Source organism: Dipodomys spectabilis, unplaced genomic scaffold (assembly GCF_019054845.1).
Source record: "Dipodomys spectabilis isolate Male_0828 unplaced genomic scaffold, ASM1905484v1 ptg000266l, whole genome shotgun sequence".
In the NCBI taxonomy this organism is placed as follows: Eukaryota; Metazoa; Chordata; class Mammalia; order Rodentia; family Heteromyidae; genus Dipodomys; species Dipodomys spectabilis.
The window spans coordinates 3,489,808-3,513,644 of record NW_024870943.1 but is presented as its reverse complement, the minus strand read 5'-3'; the positions used below and the strand labels follow the sequence as shown (position 1 = coordinate 3,513,644).

The 23,837-nt window shown below is 57.2% G+C and overlaps 3 protein-coding genes across 3 annotated transcripts; all 3 read right to left on the bottom strand.

Annotated features, from left to right (window-relative positions):
* Positions 1-223: 223 nt before the first annotated feature.
* LOC122125498 (D-box binding PAR bZIP transcription factor) lies at positions 224-5,612 on the bottom strand. The gene is made up of 4 exons (XM_042700042.1): positions 4,990-5,612; positions 3,727-4,131; positions 1,936-2,147; positions 224-712 (listed from the first exon to the last, which is right to left on the bottom strand). Exons 1-4 carry the CDS (start codon positions 5,126-5,128, stop codon positions 497-499), a joined length of 972 nt encoding a protein of 323 aa, XP_042555976.1. The 5' UTR covers positions 5,129-5,612; the 3' UTR covers positions 224-496.
* A 556-nt stretch (positions 5,613-6,168) lies between these two features.
* On the bottom strand, positions 6,169-11,777 carry Ca11 (carbonic anhydrase 11). The gene is made up of 9 exons (XM_042700045.1): positions 11,383-11,777; positions 11,207-11,281; positions 9,905-10,047; positions 8,360-8,545; positions 8,098-8,193; positions 7,934-8,006; positions 7,683-7,837; positions 7,029-7,194; positions 6,169-6,295 (listed from the first exon to the last, which is right to left on the bottom strand). Exons 1-9 carry the CDS (start codon positions 11,429-11,431, stop codon positions 6,270-6,272), a joined length of 969 nt encoding a protein of 322 aa, XP_042555979.1. The 5' UTR covers positions 11,432-11,777; the 3' UTR covers positions 6,169-6,269.
* A 5,477-nt stretch (positions 11,778-17,254) lies between these two features.
* On the bottom strand, positions 17,255-23,664 carry Ntn5 (netrin 5). Its single transcript, XM_042700108.1, has 6 exons — positions 23,007-23,664; positions 20,102-20,290; positions 19,785-19,934; positions 19,527-19,580; positions 19,275-19,355; positions 17,255-17,646 (listed from the first exon to the last, which is right to left on the bottom strand). Exons 1-6 carry the CDS (start codon positions 23,638-23,640, stop codon positions 17,255-17,257), a joined length of 1,500 nt encoding a protein of 499 aa, XP_042556042.1. The 5' UTR covers positions 23,641-23,664.
* Positions 23,665-23,837: the final 173 nt, after the last annotated feature.

Below are 23,837 nucleotides of genomic sequence, written 5' to 3'. Positions count from 1 at the left end.
GGGCCGGTTCCCCGGAAGGGGGGGGGCTCCCGGGTCAGCCGCGACTCCATCCCATTCCCCCCCCCCCCCGCCCCGGGCGGTGGGAGCGGGGCCCACGACCCTCCGGTTCGCGCCCCCGCCCCCTGATCTAAAAGCAATTGAAAAGGTCTATGCAATAAAAGGCAGGCGCTTCACCCTTCCCGGCCGCTCCGGCCTCCCGCCGCGGGGCCCCACAACAGCCGGCTCTGGTTCTCAAGGTTTATTCGGGATCGCGTGAACGGAGGCGGCTGGGAAGGCGGGGTCCCCGACGTGCACACCGGAACACCCCCCCCCGTCCTCCCCCCTCCAAGGGAGGGAGCGGGGAGGCTTGACTTTTTCTTAAAAATATAAATGTATTTGCATCGTTGCGTCCCTGGGACACCCCGCTTGGCCGGACCCCAGCCGCGGGGCGGGGATGGGGGCGGGGGGTTCTGAGCCCGGAGGAAGAGGAGGCGGCTCCACCTGCGGGCGGCCCGGCTCACAAGGCCCCGTGCTGGGCCTGATAGCGGGACAGCACCGCGCGGTAGTGGGACAGCTCCTGCCGCACGGCCACCACCTCCTGCCGCAGCAGGGCGTTCTCCTTCTCCAGGAAGGCCGCCCGCACCGAGATCTGGTTCTCCTTGAGCCGCCGGGCGTCCCGAGACCGCTTGGCCGCCTCGTTGTTCTTGTACCGCCGGCTCCAGTATTTCTCATCCTGGGGGTGACCGGGCATGGGGGTGCTGAGCATCTTTCTAGGCACCTCCGCCCCCCCTTCCCTCACTCTGCAGCAGAGCCTGGCGGATACCCGATCTTCGCAGGGGTGGGTACCCAAGAATCTCAAGGGCCCTGGTTACTAAAGAGAACAGATCCCAAGCAAATGAGCTAAAGCACACAAGTCCCAAGTCTCCACTGCAGCAAAGCATACCCCCCCCCCATCACCCAGCTGGGGGCCTTAAGTTAGATCCCTGTTGCTAAGGATGCTTGTTCCCTAGCAACCAGGCCTTCAGGGCCTGAGGACTTAACCACAGCCTATTATCCATCACCTTCCCTGGTTGCTAAGGAAAGCTTAGGTAGGCCCTCCAATGATGGGAGTTTGCTGTCATTAAAACCCTGGGACTCTTTTGACCTAGTTGCCAAGGCAACCTCATGGCTCCTTGGCAAAGAAAAGTGAGCTGTAAGTGGTGAGTCTCCGAAGCCAGAGAGCTACCCTGGCCCCTGAGACCTCCCCTTGGGTCCTCCAATCCCAGAATGCAGTTACCAAGGACCACTGCCAGCTACGGAAAATGCTTCCCTTGGCTCCCATTTCATTCAGGCTAGTTGCTACTTGTTAGAATACATCTACGGGCCCAGACTATGGAAGCAGAATCAAGAAGAGAAGCTATCAGTCTAGACTCTGGGGCTCTTATCCATCTGCAGATGGTTGTGCCCCACCCACAGGCAAGGGAGATCAAGAAGACCACAGCACAAAAACAAGAATTCAGTCACCACCCCAACCATACTCTTCAGACCCAGGTGTAGGCTGCTCATAGGAAATTCCAGCTTCTTACAAATAGAGTAGCAAAGCCTGAGCCTCCAGGGCAAGAGGCGATCACTCCAAAGGATGCCCCCACAGTGAAGCAAGGCTGAGTGGCTAATGAAGCTGTCCTTGGCAGCTGGGCCTCCTGGAACCTCCACTGGGGGTTCTGAATGGTTGAAACTCAGAGAAACTCCAAGCCTGAACAATCAAGACCCAGCCCAGCCTGCTGAGACACTTTCATGAACCCCAAACCAAAGCCCCAGCCCCTGTGGGCCTCAAGGTCTCAATCTTCGGATGTAGGCCAAGAACACCTGAATGATCATCCCAGTGAGAAATCCAGGCCAACTGTGAGCAAAGACTCTTCCTTAGCTGTGGTTCTGTCCCAGGCCAGGCCTGGGCCCCACATCCCTTGTGTGGCTCACCTTCTGATCCTCTGGCACCTGGATTTTCCTCGCCTTCTTCATGATTGGCTGAGGCTTAAGTTCCTCCTCAGAAAATCGGTGTCTCCGAGGATCAAAGGTCTCATGGCCTGGAATGCTTGACAGGGCGAGATCAGCAGGGTCAGGTTCAAAAGTCATCAGCACCTCCACTGTGTCTGGGTCCACAGGACTAGGTGTGTCCCGAGAGGTCGCCCCTTGACAAACAGAACAGGTCACTTGAACATACATTGATTTAGGGGACTAGGGTCCCAAAAGCTACCCAACCTCCCCTTGCCCAGGCATTTTAATCCAGCACGTGGAAGGCCCTCCTGAGAGTACCCTAAAGCTTGCCTGTCTGCCAGGCACAGACCTATGTAATATAAAATATGAAAGTTCCCTAAGACACAAAGATGCTTAGGCAAGGAGAAACCCGTACTTTTGCAAACAGGGAAACATCAGCTCATAAATTAGCCTTAAGTAACACGAATCCAGGTAATAGCTTTTAAGCCTCTAAAGATATGCACTTAGTTTATGTCCCCCACGTAGTCTACCTTAAAGCCTGAACCTCTGGGCAATGCTAAAACCTCAGGCTGTGCAAGGAAAAAGAACCTCCAAAAGAAAAAAAAAAAGACTCTCCAGTTGAACTCTTTTTAAGAGCAATTCGCTCGCAAAGGATTACTGAGCAGTGAGTGGAAATGGCTCTGAAGTTTCTGGAGGTTGGGGCAACAGGAAGCGCCTGTACCTTTAAAAGCCAACAAGCTGGGGCCAACTGAGGACACGGGTTCAGAGCCGAGTCACGTGCCGCCGCCGCCTGCTTCCCTCCTCCCCCTCCCCCGGCCGGGACGCGCTCACGTTCCCGGGCCCCGCCCCCCCGCGCGCGTGTCGGCGCATGCGCCGCGCGCAGGGGAGGGAGGGGCTCACGTGGCGCGGGAATGTGCCGCTGGGAGACCTAGCCCTCGCTCCTGCCTGGAGGTCGGGGCCAGGGGCAGGGGTACCCGGGAATCTCAGACCTGTAGCTGCCCCCCTGAAGGCCCCCCCCCCGTGGCGCCCTCAAGGGCCTCACCTTTCCCCTCGCTCCTTCCGGTTTCCGCTCCAACTTCTTACTCCAAGGATCCCCGACCCGACCCTCCCATTCGTCGGGGTGGCGGGGGGCGGCATCGGAACCGGCCCCATTCCTATGCACCCAAGCCCTTTGCCACTGGGGTGCCCACGATTCTGAGATTCCCAGGCCCTCCTGCCTTAGGAATGCTGGGAGCTCCCCTGGAAAGTTCCAGAATGAAGATTCCCTCCCGATCTTCTCCCCTCTACGGGACTCTTGCGAACAAGGGTGCAGGTTCCTTTTACCTGGGCAACCCAAATCTGCGCCCAGCCCCGGCCTCAGAGGTTCCCGATCTTAAGAGATCGTCGGAGTTCCGTCCTAACCCAGTGCCACCCATTCTGAGCTCAGATTCGGGGCCAGTCCCCAGGCCGGCTCTTGTCCTGAAGCCTCGGGACCCTTTGGTCTCACAAAACAAAAACCCACGCTATCTCCTGGAGAGGCTTCTGGAAACTTTGGATCCTGAGTCCCTCCTTCCCCACGGATCCAGAAAGATCAGCAGCCCCTGACCTATTTAGGGGAGCGGGGACGAGGAGGTGGGGAGTCGGGGGGGGGGGGGGGGACAGAACTTGGATCTTTCAAGACGAGGACACCCAAAATCCCCTGCCGGCAGCCAGGATCCCACGGTCCCAGCTCCAAGCCCCGCCCCCTCGCCGCCAGCCCCGCCCCCTCGCCGCCAGCCCCGCCCCTCGCCGCACCTGCGCGGTGGCCGCCGGCGGCCCCCAGGGCAGCCCGGGCGGGGGCGTGCCCTGGCGAGGAGCGAGGGGAAGCGGAGCCGCAAGAGCCCGGTCCCGGGGAGGGTGCAGGAGTGCGCGCGGGCGAGGGCACGGGCGATGGGCCTCCGGGGGGCGGCGGGCTGGGCGGGAGCCCGTGCTCCAGCAGGAAGGCGTCCAGGTCCACGTACTCCACGTCCCCGAATGGCAGCGTGCGCTCCCATAGCAGCGGTGCCAAGAGCCCCGGGCCAGGCACTGCCCCCGGGCGCCCCCGCGGGGACCCGCCGCCCCCCACAGCCCCAATCGGGGCATCTGCAGGACCCGCCGTGTCCAGGCCGGGCCCCGGGACGGTGGCTGCGGGCACCTTGCGCTCCTTTTCCTTCAGGAGACCTGCGGACCAGGGAAACACGGGGTGGGATAGAGATGGGGAGGGAAATAGAAGAGACACCCCCCCCCAAATAGGAGAGGAAGTATAGGGACCCAGAGATGACAGAGATCCAGAGAAGGGGGGGGGGGACCGAGTGTCAGAGGGGAGAGACAAGTCAGGCAAGGAAGGCAAAGAGGGAGAATGGAAAGAAATACCCAGAGAGAAAAAGACAGGGAGAGGCACCCAGGGAGCCACCGACACAGAGAGATAGGGGACAGAGGCCCGGGAAGGGATGGGCACCACACACATCCAAAGAAAAGAGATACAGAAGTTCAGAGAGAGGAGATGAGGGGTGGGGTGGGCAGGTGAGAGAGAGAGAAAAAGCGCTCTGTAATTCCTCTGTAGTTCCCCACCCGCCGCACGCCGAACCTCCTCTTGCCTCCCTCCCCCACGATTAGGAAGGGACAGGAAGGGGTTCTATTCCTCGGGCACATTCCTCATTCCTAGATTCCATGTGAGCCCCACAGGCCCCGCCCAGGCCCGTGTCACCACCGTGTGAGCCGCTGACACACCCCCTCCCTTCTCAAGACCCCAAGGGTGCAGACTCTCAGGCCAAAAGGGAGTGGGGGCTGGGGCCTAGATTCCAGTGTATTCGGGGAGCAGGACACTGAGGACGTTAAGATTCCTTGGGTCCTCCTGTGGACAGATTGCAGGTTGGTACTTTAGGGACTTGGCCGCAGAGATCTGGGGTCCTAAACACCTGGGTAATTGAGTAAAGATTGGTAAACATGGACACCGAGCACGTAGGAGGTGTCTATGGACACCCCATCCATCCTCCTCCCCAACATTTGAGTCCCTAAGGGAGTGGGGCTAGAACTCACAGCTGGCCGGCTCTTTGGGCTTGTTGGTCCCCTGCAGAAGGCTCCGAAGCCCAAGCAGTGCTCCCCCTCCAGGAGGGGCACCGGCCGGGCCACCCAGCAGCAAAGGGGCCGGGGTCCTGTCGCTCAGAGGCCTCGCCATCGCCGGGCACCTGCCCCCAGGTTCATGGGCTCATGGAGAGGCGAAGGACTAGGCTGCCAGTCACCTGCACACCTCGGTGCTTCGGGAGCGAGTGTCTGCCCAGGGTTGGGCGAGCGTAGCTTGCAAGCTTCTAGTATCCAGAACGCTGCAAATCTTACGATCGATGGGGATTTGCGGTGCTCCGTGCAGAAACGTGCAACTCAAGAGGTTCCCAGGAGATCATACAGTCTGGACGAATGGGTGACAAAATCAGGTATCCGATTCTCTGCACCCGAGGATATCCGGGGACACGGGAGCTTCTCGTTACAAGGTGGGCGAGCTTGGATCTTGCAACATTTGCAGCTCTCGCTAGGGAAGGCGCTTTGCAATCTGCACCGAGAGGTGTGCGCCGAGGGGCGGAGGAGGGGGCAGGAGAAAGCGGCCGCCTCGAGGCGTGGCCAAAGCAAACTTCTTTCGCGGAAAAGAAAAAAATCCAAACCAAAACACCCGACGCCACAGCGCGCGCGCCCCTCCTCCGGCCCCCCGCCCGCGCCGGTCCGGCCCCGCCTGCTTCTTCGGCCGTGCAACCCGGCCGCGTGCCTCCCTCCGGCTGCAAGCACGGGCCAATCGTGTCCCGACCCCTGGAGGCGTCCAGCCAATGGGGCCCCTGGATCCGCCAAGGACCAGGAGGGCGCGTGAGGGGCTGAGCTCGTGAAGTTGCCTTGCCTTTGGGAAGGAGGCGGGACACTGACCTACATTTGCCCAATGGGAGGTGGCGCGGGGGGCGGGACCTTGACCCAGTTTGGACCAATGAGGACGGCGGAAGGGGGAAGCACATGGCTCAGCGCGTGCTGCCAGTCCGGGGAGGTGGGGGGGGGGGGGGTCGGTGCGGGCGGAGAGGTGCCTCTTAAAGGAGCCTTCGGTACAAAGGAAAGCTTAAACACCAAGTAGCAAATGCTTTGGAAGAAGGAGATTGGTCCGGGGGGAAGAAAACTGTCACTCTTTGGTATACAAATATCTCCCCCCCTCCCCCACCGCGCCTGAGAATCAGACCACGAGAATCAGGAAGTATTCTGTCCCTTTAATAGCTTTGTTTTGGGATGACTCCCCTCCCCTGACAGGGAGGCTGGGGAAGGACAGGCACAATCCTCGACGGGGAGGCTCAGCGGCCATGGGGGACACCATCCACTGCAAGAGAGAACACAACTTGTTGGGAGGGGGGGGGGATCATTTCATAAGGGGCAGGGCAGGGGGTGGGGCCCGCGGAGCAGGACCCTACCACCAAAGGTGGCGAAGGGGGAACCAGAAGGTACCAGGTACAGAGGCAGGGGAGAATCATTTAGTGAGGTCCTAGATCCAACCACGGGGAAGCTGCAAGCCAAGTGAACTAAGGACATCCAGTTCAGCTTTAGGCTGAACTATCTGAAGGTGTACGCGGGGGACCGAAGGACCAGGACTGTACCACGACATCACTGGGCTGAACCACTGCCAGAGGAAGTGTGTGTGTGTGTGTGTGTGGGGGGAGATGGGTCATACCATGTTGACCTTTCAGTAAGGGTGGGCACTGTCGGTGGCCCATGATCGGGTCGTACCACACACGGAAAAAAAAAAAAGGAGGGGGGTGATTCGGCCCATGCCATTTTTGAAAAGTGACAGCAGCACAGACCAGTAGAAAAACTGCACAAGGAAGGAAGTGACGGGGACTCAGGTTATAATCAAATGGAAAAGACATCAGGGAGAGATGTTGGGCGGTAGCAGGTGGACCAGGGAGGAGAGAGAAAAATGACAGCCCAGACTGGACCACATGGAAGCCACAAAGGGAGAGGGGGAGAGGGGTGTATCACTGAGGCACAGAGGGAAGGAACACACACGCGGGCTGGGTTGGACCAGGACGTTGGAAAGGGTGCAGACTGGATCATACCATGCAGGCGATAGTTGGGGCCTCGGCAGCGCCTTTCGGGGTGCCTGGGGTCCCTATTGCCCCGCAAGGCCCTGTGGGCCAAAGGCTGCAGGGGCCGGCCGTTACCGCTGAGGCTCTGGAAGATCTGGGATGGAGGATTTTGGCTCAGGAGCCTCAGGGAATGCATCTGCCATGGGAGGGGAGGGGGAAACGGGAGTGAATGAGCAGGTGGGCGTGGCATCGCGTGGCCCCGCCCACTGCCCCTAGCACGTGGGAGAAAAAAAACGTGGTGCTGGTGGCTCAGGCCTATGGTCCTAGCCACTCAGGAGGCTGAGATCTCAGGATCAAGGCTCAAGCCAGCCCTTGATTGAAACATTAAAAGCAGAGCTGTGGCTGGGCGTTGGTGACTCATGCCTGTCATCCTAGCTACTGAGGAGGCTGAGATCTGAGGATCCCAGTTCAAAGCTAGCCTGGGCAGGAAGGGCTGTGAGACTATTTCTAATTAACCACCAGAAAACCAGAAGTGGCGCTGTGGCTCAAGTGGTAGAGCGCTCGCCTTGAGCTGAAGAGCTGAAGGACAGCGCCCAGGCCCAGAGTTCAAGCCCCATGACTGATCAAAAAAAGAAGAAGGGAAGGCATAAAATAGTGGAGGGAGGTGTACAGACAGAGGGTCACCTGGAGGGAGGTGATATTGAGGGCTCGGTCAATGAGGATCCAGGTGACAGTTTCTGAGCAGGGCGGGGTGCTGAGGGAGCCCTGATAGGTGATAAAGCCGAAGGATTCGGGGAACAAGAGCTCCAGGCTCAGATCTTGAAGAAAATAGGCGTCATCTGTAGGAATATCAGGCCAGCATGAAGAGGCGTTGCCTCTCCTGAACCCTTGAACCCATGTGTGGGTGCTCTCTTCCCGACACACCTCAGACTTACTCTTGTAGGAGATGCGGGTGATTGTGTCTCTGTTAAGGAGGCGACTTAGGAAAGGGTTTGAGCTACCGGCCACCTAAGCGGAGGTACAAGGTGAGGAGACAGGAGTCCAGAAGTCCAACATTCTCATTCCACCTCCCCCAGAACTCTGGATCCCACATGCTCACGTTAACGAAGAGACTGAGAATGGCCAGGCCATTGGGACCCCGAGAGGCAGCACTGAGATTTCCATAGAGTTCTTGGTTGAAATGTATTAGCTGCACCTGGTGGAGGGCGGGGACAGAGAATGGGGCTGGGGGCTTTGGATTGGTGCTGAGGGGTGGAAGACCAGGTCTGAGGGTTGGGGGAACCATAAAACAAGAGAAGGAGGTGAAGGGGATGGAAATTGGGGTGACCCAGGATGGAGGATCACAAGTAAGGAGTGGCTACCTCAGCAGAGAAGCCCTGATGGTTGATCTGGTGTTCAGAGCCGGCTCCATCACGAGCTCCAAACAGCAATCTTAGTTCACTGAGTCGGTGGCTATAGAGGAGGGGACCCCCAGACACGTTGACCACAGGTCGGGGTGCAGGCAGGAAGGAGACATGGCGGCCAGTGTTGTATAAAGTACCTCGGAGCTGTGGAAGAATCATAATTTCTCAGGGTGTGAGGGGACCCAGGGAGAGCTATTTCCCTCCAATCCTCCGTTCTCTTGCGTCCAGCAATCATTTAAGCTTTGAACATAAATCTGAGTACCTGGCTCCCTCCTGGCCCATAGTAGTTACTCCATATTGGTGACTTTGCTTAATTAACATGCACTTATTGAGATACTACCACATGCCCTGCATGCCAAGAAAAGAACAAGGACCAAATGGACAGCAGAGACAATGAACAGCAAATCCCTGAAGTAACTGTTTACAATCCTGGGCTCAGACTGGGAAGAGAAAAAGACAATGGGAAACCAAGTTTGGTTTGGGGGAGCAATCAGGGAAGGCTTCCCAGAGAAGGGGGCAGTTGAATAGAGACCTGAAAGATGAGCAGCAATCAACTGTAAAATAACAGAGGATATTCGAGGAGGAAGGGAACAGCAAGTACAAAGGTCATGGGGTTGACCAGGGTGTTCAGATGGAACCCAGTGGTACTGAGGATGCACAATTTGGTGGGCAATGAGGAAGAGGCTTGTATTTTGGTTTAAGTAAACTAAATATACGTAACCTGACATCGGACAGAGTGTCAGACATCTAGGAAAGAGTACGGAAGTGGGAAGTTAAGATTTATCTAACAGAACGGTTTTTGATCAGAAGGGTAATGTTGCAGGCTGGACATTTTAAATATCTGCAGCCACAAAGGAGTAAATGAATGACAGGAATCAGTGCCTCTGGCCAGCATAAAGGCTGTGGCCTAAGTCCAGGTGGAAGAAGATATAGATTGGATGGGGGGGGGGAGGGTTGTGAGAGGAGGAAGCAGGAGAGGACAGGAAGTGAACTGGCTTTTAAGCCTATTTATCAGTGGAACTGGAGAGAACCTGTGTTGGAAAGGGAGGTGAAGGAGGAGATGCCCCCAAGGTAACGACTCTGAGGCTTTTGTCTACCCCAGCTAAGCAAAAGGTGGTGCCAGCTCTCCTTAGAAATGGCACAGCATACTGGGTCCCCATATGGATTGCTGGAACCGCACTGCTTGGTTTCCATTCTGGCACTGCCATGCTGGCTGTGTGATCCTAGGCAAGTTACTTAACCTCTCTGAGCCTCTATGGTCTGCATTCATCATATAAGGATAACAACAGCATCCATTCCATGTTCTGCTTTCCATTGCTTTTTCAGACATGGGAAGACTGGGCAGCCATGTTGGGAAGGGAAGAACAGGTGGTCTACTTCACACTAAGGAACATTCCCTTCCTCCCAGCAGGCACTCCTCTTTCCCCAAGGTTCATCTCTCACCTCAGCATCCCCACTCCTGTAGCCTCCCCCGCAGGATCACCCCTCCTCCAGGCCCCTTACCTTCTCTCCCCCTGTGCTCAGCCTTAGTGGAGGTAGAAAGGGGTCATACAGGACCCTCTTCAGGTCTACATCCACCGGGCTCTGCCGTTTCCCCACTGCACACAGGCTCCAGGCCGCATTCACCAGACCCCAGAAGGGAGGCCCTGGGGAGGAAGGAAGGAGGAAAAGACGACCAACTAAGGGCCTGGGGCCAGTAGCTCAGATCTGCTGAAAGAGCTGGGGCCTGGATATCCAGACTTTGAATGTGGGGGGGTGGGGGTGGGAGGGGTGTTCTAGGGTCTGGACTCCTGGATGTGAGAGAAGAGACTGAGGGAGGAGGCAGTTGTTGGGACTCCCGGATCTGAGGCAGGAGGACGGGGGCCTGGACCCCTGAGGAAAGAAGCTGAGGCCTGGACTCCTGGGCCTGAGGGAGGAAGTTGGAGTCTGGACCCCTGAGTCTGAGGGAGGAGGGTTGGGGCATGGATCCTCAGGTCTGAAGGAGGAGGACTGGGGGGTATGGACTCCTGGGTCTGAGGGAGGAGGTTAGTCTGGACCTCTGGGTCTGAGGGAAGAGGGCTGAGGTCTGCAATCCCAGACCCTGAGGGTGAAATCTTGGGTGTGGATCCCTGGATCTGAGAGGTGAGGGGGCCTGGCATCCAGAATACTATTTTCTAGAAGGATCTTGGAATAGTTTCCTAAGATCTCCTTCCCCCTCCTCCTCCAACCCCTCCAAATCTCTCCTTGATCTGACCCATCTTCAATCAAGTCATTGCGGACGGGAACTACAACTCCCAGCAAGCCGTAGGACTATAACCTATTCATTCGCTGCCTGCCCGCCCAGGTGCCCCATGGGAGTTGTAGTTCCGTTTGGGCTCCCTTGTCCCACAGCTGGATAATGAGTAAATTGAGAGGGGAGAAAGAGTTGTTGGATCCGCCGGGGACGGGGGTGAGGGAGGGGGGGTGGGGAGGGGTGGGGGCGGCGGCACAAGCCTCTGATTCCCAAACGGAAACCCAGAGCTCGGGTTCCCTGCAAACGCGGGGCGCAGGCTCTCCACCCCCACTCCCAGTCCTTCCTCTCACTCCCACTCGCTACTTGAAATGCGCATGTATAATGTCCTGTGGTGAGCGCCGGGGTCCGGCGGGAGGGGGGGGGAGGAGAGGGAGGGAGGGGGGAAGGGGGAGGGACCTGGCGGGAAGCAGGGGGCTGGAGACCCACAGTCCGGGAGTCTGGAGGAAGAGGTGTCAGGGAAGGGGCGGGGGCTGAGCCCTGGGTGCGGGGTGCGGGGGGGGGGGGGACCCCGGGGTCCGCACCCCGGCTTTCACCTGGCACGAAGTTCCCCTGGAGATTGTCTTTGTAGGTCCACCAGTCCTCGGGGTCCGGGGCCGGTCCGATGTGAGCTGGGGGAGAGAGGAACTCGGATGCCTTCTCCCGGGGGGCCCCGCCCCTCCCCCGCCCCGGGCCCCCTCCCCCGCCCCGGGCCCCCCGCCCCGGGTCTTACCTGCCGCCCCCAGTGCGGCCCAGAGCACCAGCGCGCGCGGGGTCCCCATTCCTGCGAGGCCTCCGAGCGCCCCCGTCCCGGCGCCGGGGGGTGGGGAGGCTCAGCTCCTCCCTCCCCTCTTCCGGGGATCCTGACCCTCCAGGACCTCCAGCCTGGTCCCCCACCCCGCCGGGGAGCCCCAACTTCCCTCTTCTCCTGCCAGGTGCCCGGGGCCGCGGCGCCCCCTCCTCCTCCGTCCTCTCCGCGGACCCCCAGCCCTGCGCTCTCGCTCTACCTCCGGATCCCGCTCTCTCCGCCTCTGCTGGCCCCGGGGTTCCCTCTTGAATTCCAGCCCACACCCCCTCTCTCGGCAGCCTCTCCTCGGCTCCTCCCCAGCCTCTAACTCCGCGCCTCCATCCCGGCTCCTCCGCCTCCCCCCCTCCTCCCCCTCCTCCTCCCTCTCCTCCTCCTCCTCCTCCTCCCCCCCCACTCTCCGGGCCCCCTCCCGGCCCCCCCCCCCCGTCCTCACCCCCAGCCTCACCCCCTCTCCCGCCCGGGCTCCCCAGCCTCGCCCCCCCCCCCATCCTGTGATTCATGCTTTATTTTATTTTATCCTGGGGGGAGGAGGGTGATGATCTACATCTGCAGACACTCCCTGAGCCGGTGGGGGTGGGGACAGGAGCGTCCTGGAGAGGGGTCGCCCCCAGACCTCACCCCGAGTCGGGTGGGGTGGGGCACACCCCCCCCCCCACCTCTGGACACCTGGGGCCCCGAGCTGGCTGCTCCCGTCCTCCGCAGGAGGTGGAGCCCGGAGAACCCCGCGTCTTCTCCCCACACCCAGGCTGCGGAGGGCCGGGGCCGGGGGGGGGGGGGGGGGGGAGGGATCCCGGGAGGTGGGTTCCCCCCGCCCCAGGCTGGAGCCCTCCTCCCCCTGGGAGACCTGGCTCTGGACGAGGGGCAGTCTGAAAGGCCGGGGATCCCCGGGGAGACTCGGGTGCGGTGAGAGCGGATGGCCGGGAGGGGGAGGCAGAGACCTGGAGAGGAGGGGGAGGCGGGGAGGGGCGGGGAGAAGGGAGCAGGGGAGGGCAGGGGCGGGGAGGGAGGTGTGAGGAGGGGGGCTACGACACTCAGAGGAGAATGAGAAACCGAGGAAGAGGTAGAGAAGAGACAGAACTCAGAGGCAGAGGCTCGGGGATAGACACTGGAGAGAGTCACTAGGCAGGGGTAGGGAGGGGAGACAGAGACAGAAAGACAAGAGAAGAGAGAGACAGAGATAGAAACAGAGACAGGCACACACACACACACACACACACACACACACAGTACCCAATGAAGGTTGGAGAACACAGACAAGAGGCCAGGAGTCTATAAAGAGCCACGTCTATAAATAGAGCTGTTCTTGCAGAGAGGAAGGTGACAAGACAGAGAAGACACCAATAGAGACCCAGAAAGAGAAGGGAGGCCGGGAATCAGATCAGGTGACTTGAAGGGAAAGTCCAGAAAGGAATCAGAGACAGACTTTCCTGCAGAGATGGACACAAATGATAGGGCCACACATGGTGGAGCATACCCGTAATCCCAGCACTTGGGAAGTGGAGGGAGGTGGAAAATCACATTTCAGGCACGGCAAGACCCTGTCTCAAAAACAAAGAAACAAAGCTGGGCACCCATGGCTCACACCTGTCATCCTAGCTAGTCAGGAGCCTGAGAGCTGAGGATCCTGATTCAAAGCCAGCCAGGACAGGAAAGTCCGGAAGATTCTTATCTCCAGTGAACCACCAGAAAACCAAAAGTGGTGCTGTGGCTCAAAGTGGTAGAGTGCTCACCTTGAGCAAAAGAACTCAAAGACAGCACCCAGGCCTTGAGTTCAAATCTCATGACAAAAAAAAAATCACAACCACCACCAACAAAACCCAAAACTAAAAATGAAGAGGTGGAATAGAAATGGAGGGTGACTCACAGAAAGAACCCGGGAAGGCATGTATAAGTTATCTCCTGTTGCATACATAACACATTTATCCTAGCACTTGGTTTCTTTAAAGGACAAACATTTATTGTCTCTCGGTAACAGGGGTTCAGGATTGGTGAGTGGCTGAACTTAGGGGTGGAAGAGGTGGAGACAGGACAGGGAGGTGGTGTCTGGCCTTTCAGGAAGGTTCCCATCTTGGCCAGGATTTGAGTTATCTGTCTACCTGGTCTTCCCAAATCACGCCTCTTAGGCTCCACTCATCATCAGAAATGAGTCACTTAGCCTAGCCACAGTCAAAGGAGCAAAACTTAGCTCCCATCCTGATGTCTGGAGCATGTGGGGACTTACTTTAGAGCCACCCACTAGAGAACAGGAAGTGAGAGACAGAGAGAGAGACCCACAGGAGAGGCTGGACCTGAGGTTCAAGTGGTATAGCCCTAAGTGTGTGTATGTGTGTGTGTGTGTGTGTGTGTGTGTGTGTGTGTGTGTGTGTTTTGGTCAGCTCTGGGCCTTGAACTCAGGGCCTAGGGCGCTGTCCCTCAGCTCTGTTGCTCAAAGCTAGTGCGCTACCACTTTGACCCTTAGCTCCACTTCTGGTTTTCTGGTGATTCATGGGAGATAAGTCTTTCTTTCCTGCCCTGGCTTGCTTTGAACCGTGATCCTCAGATCTCAGCCTTGTATGTAGCTAGGATTATAGGCATGAGCCACCAGTGTGTGGTAGCAACTCTCACCTTAACAGATGCAAAGCCCTGAGTTCAAAGACAGACTGTGTGAGGTCACCGAGATGCTCAGAAAACAAAGTAATTCGGTCAGGTGTGGTGGTGCACACCTGTCCCCAGCTACAAGAGGGAGAGATAGGAAGATGAAAGCCCAGTGCTTTCTTGGGAAAAAGCAGGAGACCCTACCAAAAATAAGCTACAAAGCTGGGTGCCCATGGCTCATGTGCAATTCTAGCAACTCAGGAGATTAAGATCTGAGGACTGATGTTCAAAGCCAGTCAGGGCAGGAAAGCCCATCAGAGACTTATTTCCAATTAACCACCAAAAAGCTGGAAGTGGAGCTGTGGCTCAAGTGGTAGAGCAACAGCCTTGAGGGAAAAAGCTAAACAAGAACTTGCAGGGGCTGGGAAGGTGGCTCAGTGGTAGGGTGCTTGCCTTGCAAGCATGAAGCCCTAGGTTCGATTCCTCAGCACCACAGAAATAGAAAAAGCTGGAAGTGGCGCTGTGGCTCAAGTGGTAGAGTGCTAGCCTTGAGCTGAAGAGCTTGGGGACAGCGCCCAGGCCCAGAGTTCAGGCCCCACGACCAACCAAAAAAAAAAAAAAAAAAAAAGAACTTGCAGCCCTGAGTTCACGTTCCAGTTCCAGCACAAAGAATAAGAGGAAGGAAACAGGAGGTCAACAAGTTTCTTGACCTCCAAGCTAGATGAGGGACTTTGTGCTTCCTCTATAAACTGAGCCACTTTGAGGATCATAATTATCCACAATCACCCCAATTTAACAATGATAATGGAGCTGACTGTGCTCCTCCCCAGCTCACCAACTTTCCAAGGCCCTCTAGTCCCCACGGGGCAAGAAATCCCAGGCTGAAAACCAGGCCTTAGAGGTACCACGTCTTGTCTGCTTCCCCCATCCCTTCTTTCTCTCCCTCCTCTTCTGACCCTTCTTCCCTTCCCCCTCCTCCCTTTCTCTCTCCCCATTTCTGACAAGGTCCTGTTATGTAGCCCAGACTTACTTGAACTCATGATCCTCCTGCTTCAATTTCCAGAGTTGGGGAACGGTAATTACAGGTTCACCACAATGCCCATCATATCTCTCCTTTCTTACTACACCAAGCCTTCTGGGATTAACTAATGCCTCTATTTGGGGCTCCCTCCCCCCACTTTTCTGCTGGACACATTCCTAATCAAATATCCATATGTTTCAGGAGACCTCCCCTCCGGGAAGCCATTTGGCTTCCACCATGAGGTGGAAAAGCCCTCTTCTGAGCTCAGACAGCCACCTGGGCCACCTCCATTATGGAGCCTGGATGTACTGGGCTCTGTGCCCAGAGGAGAAAGGGGCGGAGGTGGGCCCAGATGTAGATTTCATGCTTATTGGTCTCGGGTGCTGGGAACAAAGTTTGGGTCATAAGGAACATATGGGGTTTGCCCTGCTCCAGCTTTCATCGCCCTCCTCCCCAGCTTCTGGGTTGGAGACCGCAGTGCCAGGGCTCTGCAGCCCTGAGGGTTCTCACAAGCCCATTCTCTCTGCCCTCAACTTCTTTGCTGGAAGGCATGGCTTCTAGGTGTTTAACTCCTAGGGGTGTGGTCTAACAAACTCACAAGGCCCCTACTGTGTGCCTGACACTGTGCTAAACTCATCCTGTAAACTCATCTCATCCCCCGAATGGCACCCTGTTGATTATTACTTATGATGGCCGCCCTCCCCACTTTATACTAAAGGGCAGAGGGTGGATTCGAATCTAGGTGGTATGGCTCCAGATCACAGTCTCCAAGAGCACAACAAACAGCCACTTAAAATGTGTCCAATTTGTGCAGCAGTGATTTATGATTCCTTTTCCAGTGCTGTGGCTTTACCTACATGCTTACAGCATCTACACAGGCACTCTATCTAAGAACTACATCCCCAGCTGAATTTTTAAGTTTGCATTTCCCCCCCCCCCCATTTTAATTATATCAGGACTCTCTTGGCTACTCTTTTGGGGGGTAGCGTTGCTCTAGAAAGTAGTTTGAAGGCTGGTCCTGTGGGGTGTGACCATTGCAGAGTCTCTGGGCCTCAGTTGTTTTCATGTACAGCTACTCCAAGATCCTGGGAAGGTGGCTCAGTGGTAGAGTGCTTGCCTCCCACACATGAGGCCATGGGTTTAATTCCTCTGCACCACATAAACAGAAAAATCTGGAAGTGGCGCTGTGGCTCAAGTGGTATGAGCCCTAGGCTTGAGCTGAAGAGCTGAGGGACAGTGCCAAGGCCCAGAGTTCAAGCCCTACGATCAACCAAAAAAAAAAAAAAAAAAAGATCCTGGCCAAACACAAGTACCCTGACTTAATATGGAGCTCCCTGGGAGCCTCAGTTTCCTTATTTGCTTCCTGTGGAAATCATATTGTTTCTCTAAGATTCCTTTAACATAACCTAGGTGTTATTGAAATTCGACATTGTAGTTGGTTGTAGATGCAGAAGCAACCTTCCTTTCCATAGGTTTTATTGCTTCCTGCCTTTTTGCCCAACCTCTCTGACCTGTAGGTGACCAATTGCTGGGTAGGAACAGAATTCCTGTTAGCATCAAGTGGATGTCATATCACTCTGTGAGTTCCCAGTGGGTTATTTTCTCAGGAAAGGGTCTCTCTAGGCTGCCTGTCAGGATCAGAGCCTTCTTCAGATATTCACAAGCCTCTTTATTCCGTCCTTAGAGATTATGCTGAGGCCTATCAGAAAATTCCAAAATCTGGAACTTTCTAGAAAAACAAAATTGCTGAACTTTTCTTTGTTAAATTTCCCTCCTTTTCCAGCCACACACCTCCTTCTGTCTTTTGGCCAATCACCAAGCGGCAAATCTAACCGGTACCCAGTGACGCCATAGGGGTTCTTTCACCTGATTGGCCAGCAATTACAACATCAGCCTGACAGTTTTATTCAAGGCCATCTCCGTTTGCTCCCTAGAGACACTGCTAGCATGGATCAAGGATCTAACCCCCCACCTCCACCCCATTAAACTTTATTGTTGGGGTAATGGCTTGGCTCAAAAGTAGACTATGAAGGGCGATTGGGCCCAGAAGTCCAGCTCGCAGCTTGCCGCCTTTTGTTCCACAGCCCAGCCCCCGAGCTGGCGCATGCAGAGTGACGTCAGGAGCTCCACGCCTTCCCATTGGCTGCCTCGCACGCTCTCGTCGAAGTCAACGGCGCGGTTGTCCCGGCACTTGGAAGTTCCTCAGTTTTGGGGACCCAGTTCGTGTTGAGACTTGGGGTTCGGGGTCGGAGGCCGCAAACCGAGGCAGCCACCGGCGCGCTCCTCCCGTTGCAGCCGCCGCAGCGGCCGGGCCCAGCGCGGTCTCCAGGGCAGGGCGAGGCCGCGGCGGTCGAGGACGAGGCGCGCGGGGTCCGGGCCTCCCGCCGCCGCGCCGCCCAGCAGCAGGTAGTCGGTGCCTGGCCGCAGGCGCAAGCAGCCGCAGGCCAGGTCGGCGCGGGGCACCCACGCCTCCTGGCTGCCAGGGCGCACCGGCCGTGCCTGCTGCTTATACACGGTCAGCACGCGGACGGCCAGCCGCCGCCACGCCGAGCCCACCACCGCCTCCTCTGCCGCCAGCACCTGTGCGCGCACAACTGGGGGGAGGGGGAGGCGTCAGGCCTGGCGGTGAGGCCTTCCAGTACCTCGGGGTGGCTTCCTTGCGAGGGTTGGGGACCAGTGGATGGCCTACCAGGGGTGGTGGGGTCGTGTTAGAAAGGTAAGAGACCTTGAACCCTTGAGGGTGAGGGGACCTGAAGTGTGGCCCTGAGACATGAGGGCTGTGGGAGCCAGGATTAGAAGGGCAAGGTGTATGGTTTTTGTCTTGGGGTTCCAGGATCATGATTGGGAAGGGCCAGACCGAGGTGGTCACACAGGGAGAGGGGCCTAGTGTAAATTGATGTGATTTGGAGAGGTCTTATTAGTGATGACTGATAAAGGAATTAAAGGTGGGGGTGGGGGGAGGGGGTGACCTAAGAAAGCCTAGCACCAGTGCTCATGCCTGTAATCCTAGCTACTCAGGAGGCCAAGATCTGAGGATTACAGTTAGATGCCAGCCTTAACAGGAAAGTTTGAGATTCTTCAACAAACCAGCAAGAAGCCAGAGTAGAGCTGTGGCTCAATTGTAGAATACTAGTCTTGCATGAAAGAACTAAGGGATAGCACTTAGGCCTTGAGTTCAAGCCCTAGTAAGAGCACATACACTTTGTCTGTCTGTGTGGGAAAGTTTATTTTTTTTTGGTCGTGGGCCTTGAACTCTGAGCCAGCGCTGTGCTTCAGCTCTTCAGCTTAAGACGAGCACTCTATCACCTGAGCCACAGACCACTTTTGGTTTTCTGGGGGGTTAATTGGACTTTCCTGCCCGGGCTGGCTTCAAACCATGATCCTCAGATCTCAGCTTCCTAAGTAGCTAGGATTACAGGCGTAAGCCACAAGTACTGGGCTGGGAAAGGTTTTTAAGTACAGTAGGGTCAGAGCATACCAGGAGTGGAGAGTGAGAGAGTATTGCCAAAAGGGCTCAGATGAGTGTAGGGACCAGAAGGATGAGATTAGTCCTTGGAACTTGGTTGAGGTCACTGGTTGTAATTCAGAAAGGGGTACTCCCTACTCTCTGAGGGTGAGGTCAGGCAGTGTTGGGGGCTGGACTCTGGCTTGAAGCTGGGTCTCAGCTAAGAAGACTGTGTGAGAGGTAGAGAACACGTGGGAAGAAAAGACACAAGAAAGTGGTGAATGGCCCTTTCCCCATTTGTCTTCTGTCTTCCATCTACACACCTTTAGAATCTTGCACTCCTTCCCATTTAAGATAAGAAAATAAGCTGGCATGGTGGTGCACCAGTATAATCCCAGCCACTCAAGGAAGAGAGATGGGGAGGATCTTGGTTCTGCCACAGCCTGGGCAAAATGTTAGTGAGACCCTTATATCCCTCAATAGGCTGGACATTGGCGTGTGCCTCTGAAATCCCAAGAACATGGGAGGTGTAAATGGGCATATTGTGGGTCTAAAACACTCAAGCAAAAACACATGACCCTAAAGCAAAAAAGGATTAAAGATGTGGCTCAAGTAGTAAGAGTGCCTGCCCAGCAAATACAAGACCTTGAGTTCAACTGCTAGTACCAGGCAAAGAAGGAAAGGAAGGGATGGAGGGATGAAGGAACAAACTGACAGGCCAACCAGTAACTCTGAGCAGCCCAGGGTCACCTCCCTTCCCCTCCCCCCTTCACTCACCATACTCCTGCTGGCAGTATCTCTGAAGGCTCATGTGCACTCTGGTGTCTGAGACATTGCAGTAGTTTTCACACTGAGGGTCTGTGGTGGGTGAGGGGGTTCAGAACATCTGCAGTGTGCCCCTGGAGCCTGAACCATGTGTTCCACCCTCTCTCTGCCTCCATAGGTATCTGGGGGTGCCCATAACCTTTGACCCAGGCAGTCCATCCCCATTTCCTCATGCTGCCCAGGAAGCTCTGTCTAGCCTCTTACCAGAGCTGGAAGCCCTAGGGGTGGTGGCGAGGGTGGTAGTTGCTTCTGGAATTCCTGTGAGTCCAAATGAGAAACTGAGTCTCACCCTGTCATCCAGCCCACACCCCGCATGCAGAATCCAGATGTCCCTGCTCCCATGTGCCAGAGTCCCTTGCCACCCTCTCCCAGAACCGCTCCCCTCTTCCTCCCAAGGCTGTGGGGTCTGGAATGTCTCCTTCCTTCCCCCCTCCGAGAGCTGCACCCTGCGTGGGGACTCACGCTGGCAGGGCATCCTCGGGGAGCGGCTCTGCTGGTAGCCAGGGCCGCAGCGGTTGCACGTCAGGCCTGTGACCCCTAACTTGCAGGAGCACTGCCCGCTGGTCTGGTTGCAGGTGCCTCCCGTTGCCCCAATAGGGTGGCACTGACAGGCTAGGCAGGGTGAGGATCAGGGTGTCGAAAAGCTGGGATCCAGAGGTGCCCTACTAAATGTGTACTCCCTCCTTCAGACCCGGGGGGTCCAGGCCCAGCCCTCCCCCCTCAGACCCTGGAGTCTCTACCAGGTCTTCCCCTTTGGTCTAGCCTAAGGCGGCACTCACCCCTGCAGGCCTTGCGGCTGGTGATGCTTTGGCTAGGGTCCCTCCAGAAGCCTGGCCGGCAGTAGTGGCAGTGTCTCCCGGCTGTGTGGTGGCGACAGCGCTCACACACGCCCCCGCTGCGGCCTCCAGACAGCCTGAACAGCTCCGCGTTGAACCGGCAGCGGCGGGCGTGCTGGTTGCAGGAGCAGGCTGGGAGGGAAGGGGAACAAGTCAGGGCCAGGGCTCAGTCCCCTATGCCCCAGCCTCCTCTCTCCTGTCCTGCCCTCAGGGCCAGGCGGCTCCAGACCACCCACATTGTCCTCTGTTTAACATGGATATATTGAGCCCTAGCTGGTGGCTCACGCCTGTCATCCTAGCAATTTAGGAGGCTGAGATCTGAGGATCAGGGTTCAAAGCCAGCCCAGGCAGGAAAGTCCATGAGACTCTTATCTCCAATAAACCACCAGAAAAAAACAAGTGGTGCTGTGGCTTGAGTGGTAGAGCGCTTGCCTTGAGCTGAAGAGCTGAGGGGCAGCGCCCAGGCCAAGAGTTTAAGCCCCACAACTGACCAAAAAAAACCCCAAACAACTATGGGTACATTGGAGAGGAGTTGGTGAGCATGTGTGTGTGTGTGTGTGTGTGTGTGTGTGTGTGTGTGTGTGTGTGTGTATGTGGGGTGGGGGGAGTGCTGTGGGCCTCCCCCTGCAGCCCTGGTATGTTATGATGGGGTACACTGAGGGAATGGGGATTGCCCTGCCTCCCTGACCTCCTCAGCCTGGCACTGCACTTCCATGGAGGTGCCAGTGAGGTGCAGAAGATACAAAGTGCCTGCTGTGCACTGGGCACCCACCTCAGCCTGGCACCGAGTGGGTGGTGGGCCCTGCAGCGCGCTGGGTACAGCGCAGGCTCAGTGTGGCTCTGGGACGCTGCCCCCATCCCCCTCCCATCCTCACTTTCCAGCTGGGCCAGGGAGGTGCAGGGAGGTGCAGTGGGCAGGGGTTGAAGGCAGGACTAGAAAAACCCAGCCTCCTGACTCCTGCTGCTTTCCGGGAGCACAGGGGTATGGTGCGGTTTCCTGGGACAGCGATTAGGTTCCCAGAGACAGTGACTCTTAGCCCTCACTATCCAGATAACCCCCAGAGAAATCATTTCTAAAAATTAGCCAGGCATGGCAGCGGTACATGCCTGTAATCCCAGCTACTTGAGAGGGAGAGGCACACGGATCATGAGTTTAAGGCCAACCTGGGTGGTTTAGTGAGTCCTTGTCTCCAACAGAAAATAGGAGGCCATGGGCTAGTGGCTCACACTTGTAATCCTAGCTACCCAGGAGGCTGAGATCTAAGGATCAACGTTCAAAGCCAGCCTGGGCAGGAACGTCCATGAGCCTCTTTATTTATTTATTTATTTTTGGTCTGGTCATGGGGCCTGAACTCTGGGCCTGGGTGCTGTCCCTCAGCTCTTCAGCTCAAGGCTAGCGCTCTACCACTTGAGCCACAGCGCCACTTCCGGCTTTTATTCTTTTTGCTTATGTGGTGCTAAGGAATCGAACCCGGGGCCTCATGCATGCAAGGCAAGCGCTCTACCACTGAGCCACCTTCCCAGCCCTGTCCCTGAGCCTCTTATCTCCAGTGAACCACCAGAAAATCAGAAGTGACGCTGTGGCTCAAAGTTAGTGCACTATCACTTTGTGGCTCAAAGTGGTAGAACACTAACTTTGAGCACAAAAGCTCAGGGATAGTGTCCAGGCCCTGAGTTCAAGCCCCACAAACACCACCAGCAACAACAACAAAAAGAAAATAGAAACAAAAGAGCTGGAGACATGATTCAAATAGTAGAGTGCTTGCCTCGTATGTGCAAGGCCCTGGGGTCAATCCCCAGAACCACAAAGACTCACACACACACACAAATACACATGGCCAGCGAGTGACTGGTCGTGTGAGCGGTGCTGACCGCTGGATTGTCAGGGCCCTGGGAGCCTAGAGGACTTGTGGGATGGATGGATGGATGGGGTGCTGAGACAACTCCCCCTCTCCAGGCCTCCCCTTGCTGGCTAACCACGGAAACCCCTCTGGTGGGGCTCAGGTGTGCATTAGCAGTGGTGTGCTGTTCTGTTATTGGTGCGTGGAGGCTGGCACAGGATCCTTTCTGACCCAAACGTTAATTACTTCCCCTCACTGCTTTGCAACACTGCTGGGGGAGGAAGCAATGAGACCCCCATGTGTGTCCCATCCACCCCCCCCCTCCTTCAGCCTACACTGTGGGTCTCTCCCCCTGGTCTGCAGGGCGCAGTCCTACTCAGAGTGGCAGCAGCAATCCTCAGAGGGACAGTGGCCAAGAATGGAGCCCACCCCAGCCTCCAGACACGTGAGTCCCCTCTCTCTGAAGGTGGGGATGACCTTCCTGAATGGAGGCCCTGGGGTGACAGGGCAGGAGGCGGAGGCAGAACATGGTGGCCTGGGGAGACTGAGGGCACCATGTTAGAATGAAGGCAACAATGGGCGCTGGTGACTCACGCCTGTAATCCTAGCTACTCAAGAGGCTGAGATCTAAGGATCATGGTTCAAAGCCAACCAGGGCAGGAAAGTCCATGAGACTCTCATCTCTAATGAACCAGAAAACCAGAAGTGGCACTGTGGCTCAAGTTGTGGAGCACTATCCTTGAGCTGAAAAGCTGAGGGACAGCACCCAGGCCCAGAGTTCAAGCCCATGACCAACCACCCTCCTCCCCCCCAAAAAATGAAGGCAAGGAAGACCTGGGAATATGCATGCCTGTGTGTGTGTGTGTGTGTGTGTGTGTGTGTGTGTGTGTGTTGCACAGATGCCTGAGCACCCATCCAGCACAGGTGGCCTGCAAGGAGCTGACAGGCTAGAGAGGGAGGAGGGCACCCTGCACCCCTAGAGACAAGCCCAGGGTGGGGTGACTCACGCAGACAGGGGTGGGGGTGCTGGGGTGTGGCCGGCCTCCAGGGCCGGTCCCGGTGGGAGGGGCGGCAGCTCTCGCATCCGGGGCCCGCGGTGTGGTGGCGGCAGCGGCAGCGAGGGGGCCGGGCGCGGGCAGCGCAGCGGGCAGCGTGGCCGTGGCACTGGCAGCGGCCTCGCACCCCGGCAGCTGCCAGCCCTGCCCGGCCCTCAAACTCCACACGGAGGTATCTGGCCGCCAGCCTGGCCTTCTGGCCGGGTGGGGAGCGGAAGGCCACCCTCTCAGGCCCCCCCAGGGCCCCTGGCCAGGGGGGCCTTCGCCACAGGGGCCTCCAGGGGCCGCCCAAGGCCCAGGCAGCAGACAGGATGAGGGCTGGGGGTCCTGGGGTGCAGAAGCGCAGGCTGACCGCCGTCAGGAGGAAGGGGCCGTCCAGGTCCAGGGTGAGGCTGCCGTTGCAGGGGGCACCGGGGCCGTCCCCCGCGGGGAAGGCACAGGCCTGGGGACATGCAGGCGAGCTGCCCCTGGCCAGCTGTGTCACAGGCGGGAGGCAGAAGCGAGCGCGGCCCCCGGGATCATAGCAAGGGTCCAGGTCAGAGGTGGCCAGGCTCAGGAGGAGCAGGAGGGCAAAGGTCACAGACATGGTCCCAACAGAGCCAGCACCTGTAGAGGAGGGGTGGCTGGGTGGGCTGGGGGCCTGAGGCTCCCTGCTGTGCCCCTGGCCCAGCCCCGCCCTCGCTCAGCCCTTCCCGGCTCCCTTGAAGCGAGGAAAATAGTTCCATCTGGGGAGAATTACTGTTTACATAACCCAAAGGGGAAAGAACGCAAGCAAAATTGAGA

Coding starts and splice junctions, on each gene's coding strand:
- Ntn5 (XM_042700108.1), bottom strand. CDS start 23,640: ATGTCTGTGACCTTTGCCCTCCTGCTCCTCCTGAGCCTGGCCACCTCT. Junction 20,291..23,006: donor GCACCCCCACCCCTGTCTGC/GTGAGTCACCCC, acceptor CTTCCCTCCCAG/CCTGCTCCTGCAACCAGCAC. Junction 19,581..19,784: donor CCCGAGGATGCCCTGCCAGC/GTGAGTCCCCAC, acceptor TTGGACTCACAG/GAATTCCAGAAGCAACTACC.
- Ca11 (XM_042700045.1), bottom strand. CDS start 11,431: ATGGGGACCCCGCGCGCGCTGGTGCTCTGGGCCGCACTGGGGGCGGCA. Junction 11,282..11,382: donor GGCCGCACTGGGGGCGGCAG/GTAAGACCCGGG, acceptor TCTCTCCCCCAG/CTCACATCGGACCGGCCCCG. Junction 7,838..7,933: donor CACCCGCATCTCCTACAAGA/GTAAGTCTGAGG, acceptor ATATTCCTACAG/ATGACGCCTATTTTCTTCAA.
- LOC122125498 (XM_042700042.1), bottom strand. CDS start 5,128: ATGGCGAGGCCTCTGAGCGACAGGACCCCGGCCCCTTTGCTGCTGGGT. Junction 2,148..3,726: donor CGCCGGCGGCCACCGCGCAG/GTGCGGCGAGGG, acceptor CTGTTTGTCAAG/GGGCGACCTCTCGGGACACA. Junction 713..1,935: donor AGGTGCCAGAGGATCAGAAG/GTGAGCCACACA, acceptor GGTCACCCCCAG/GATGAGAAATACTGGAGCCG.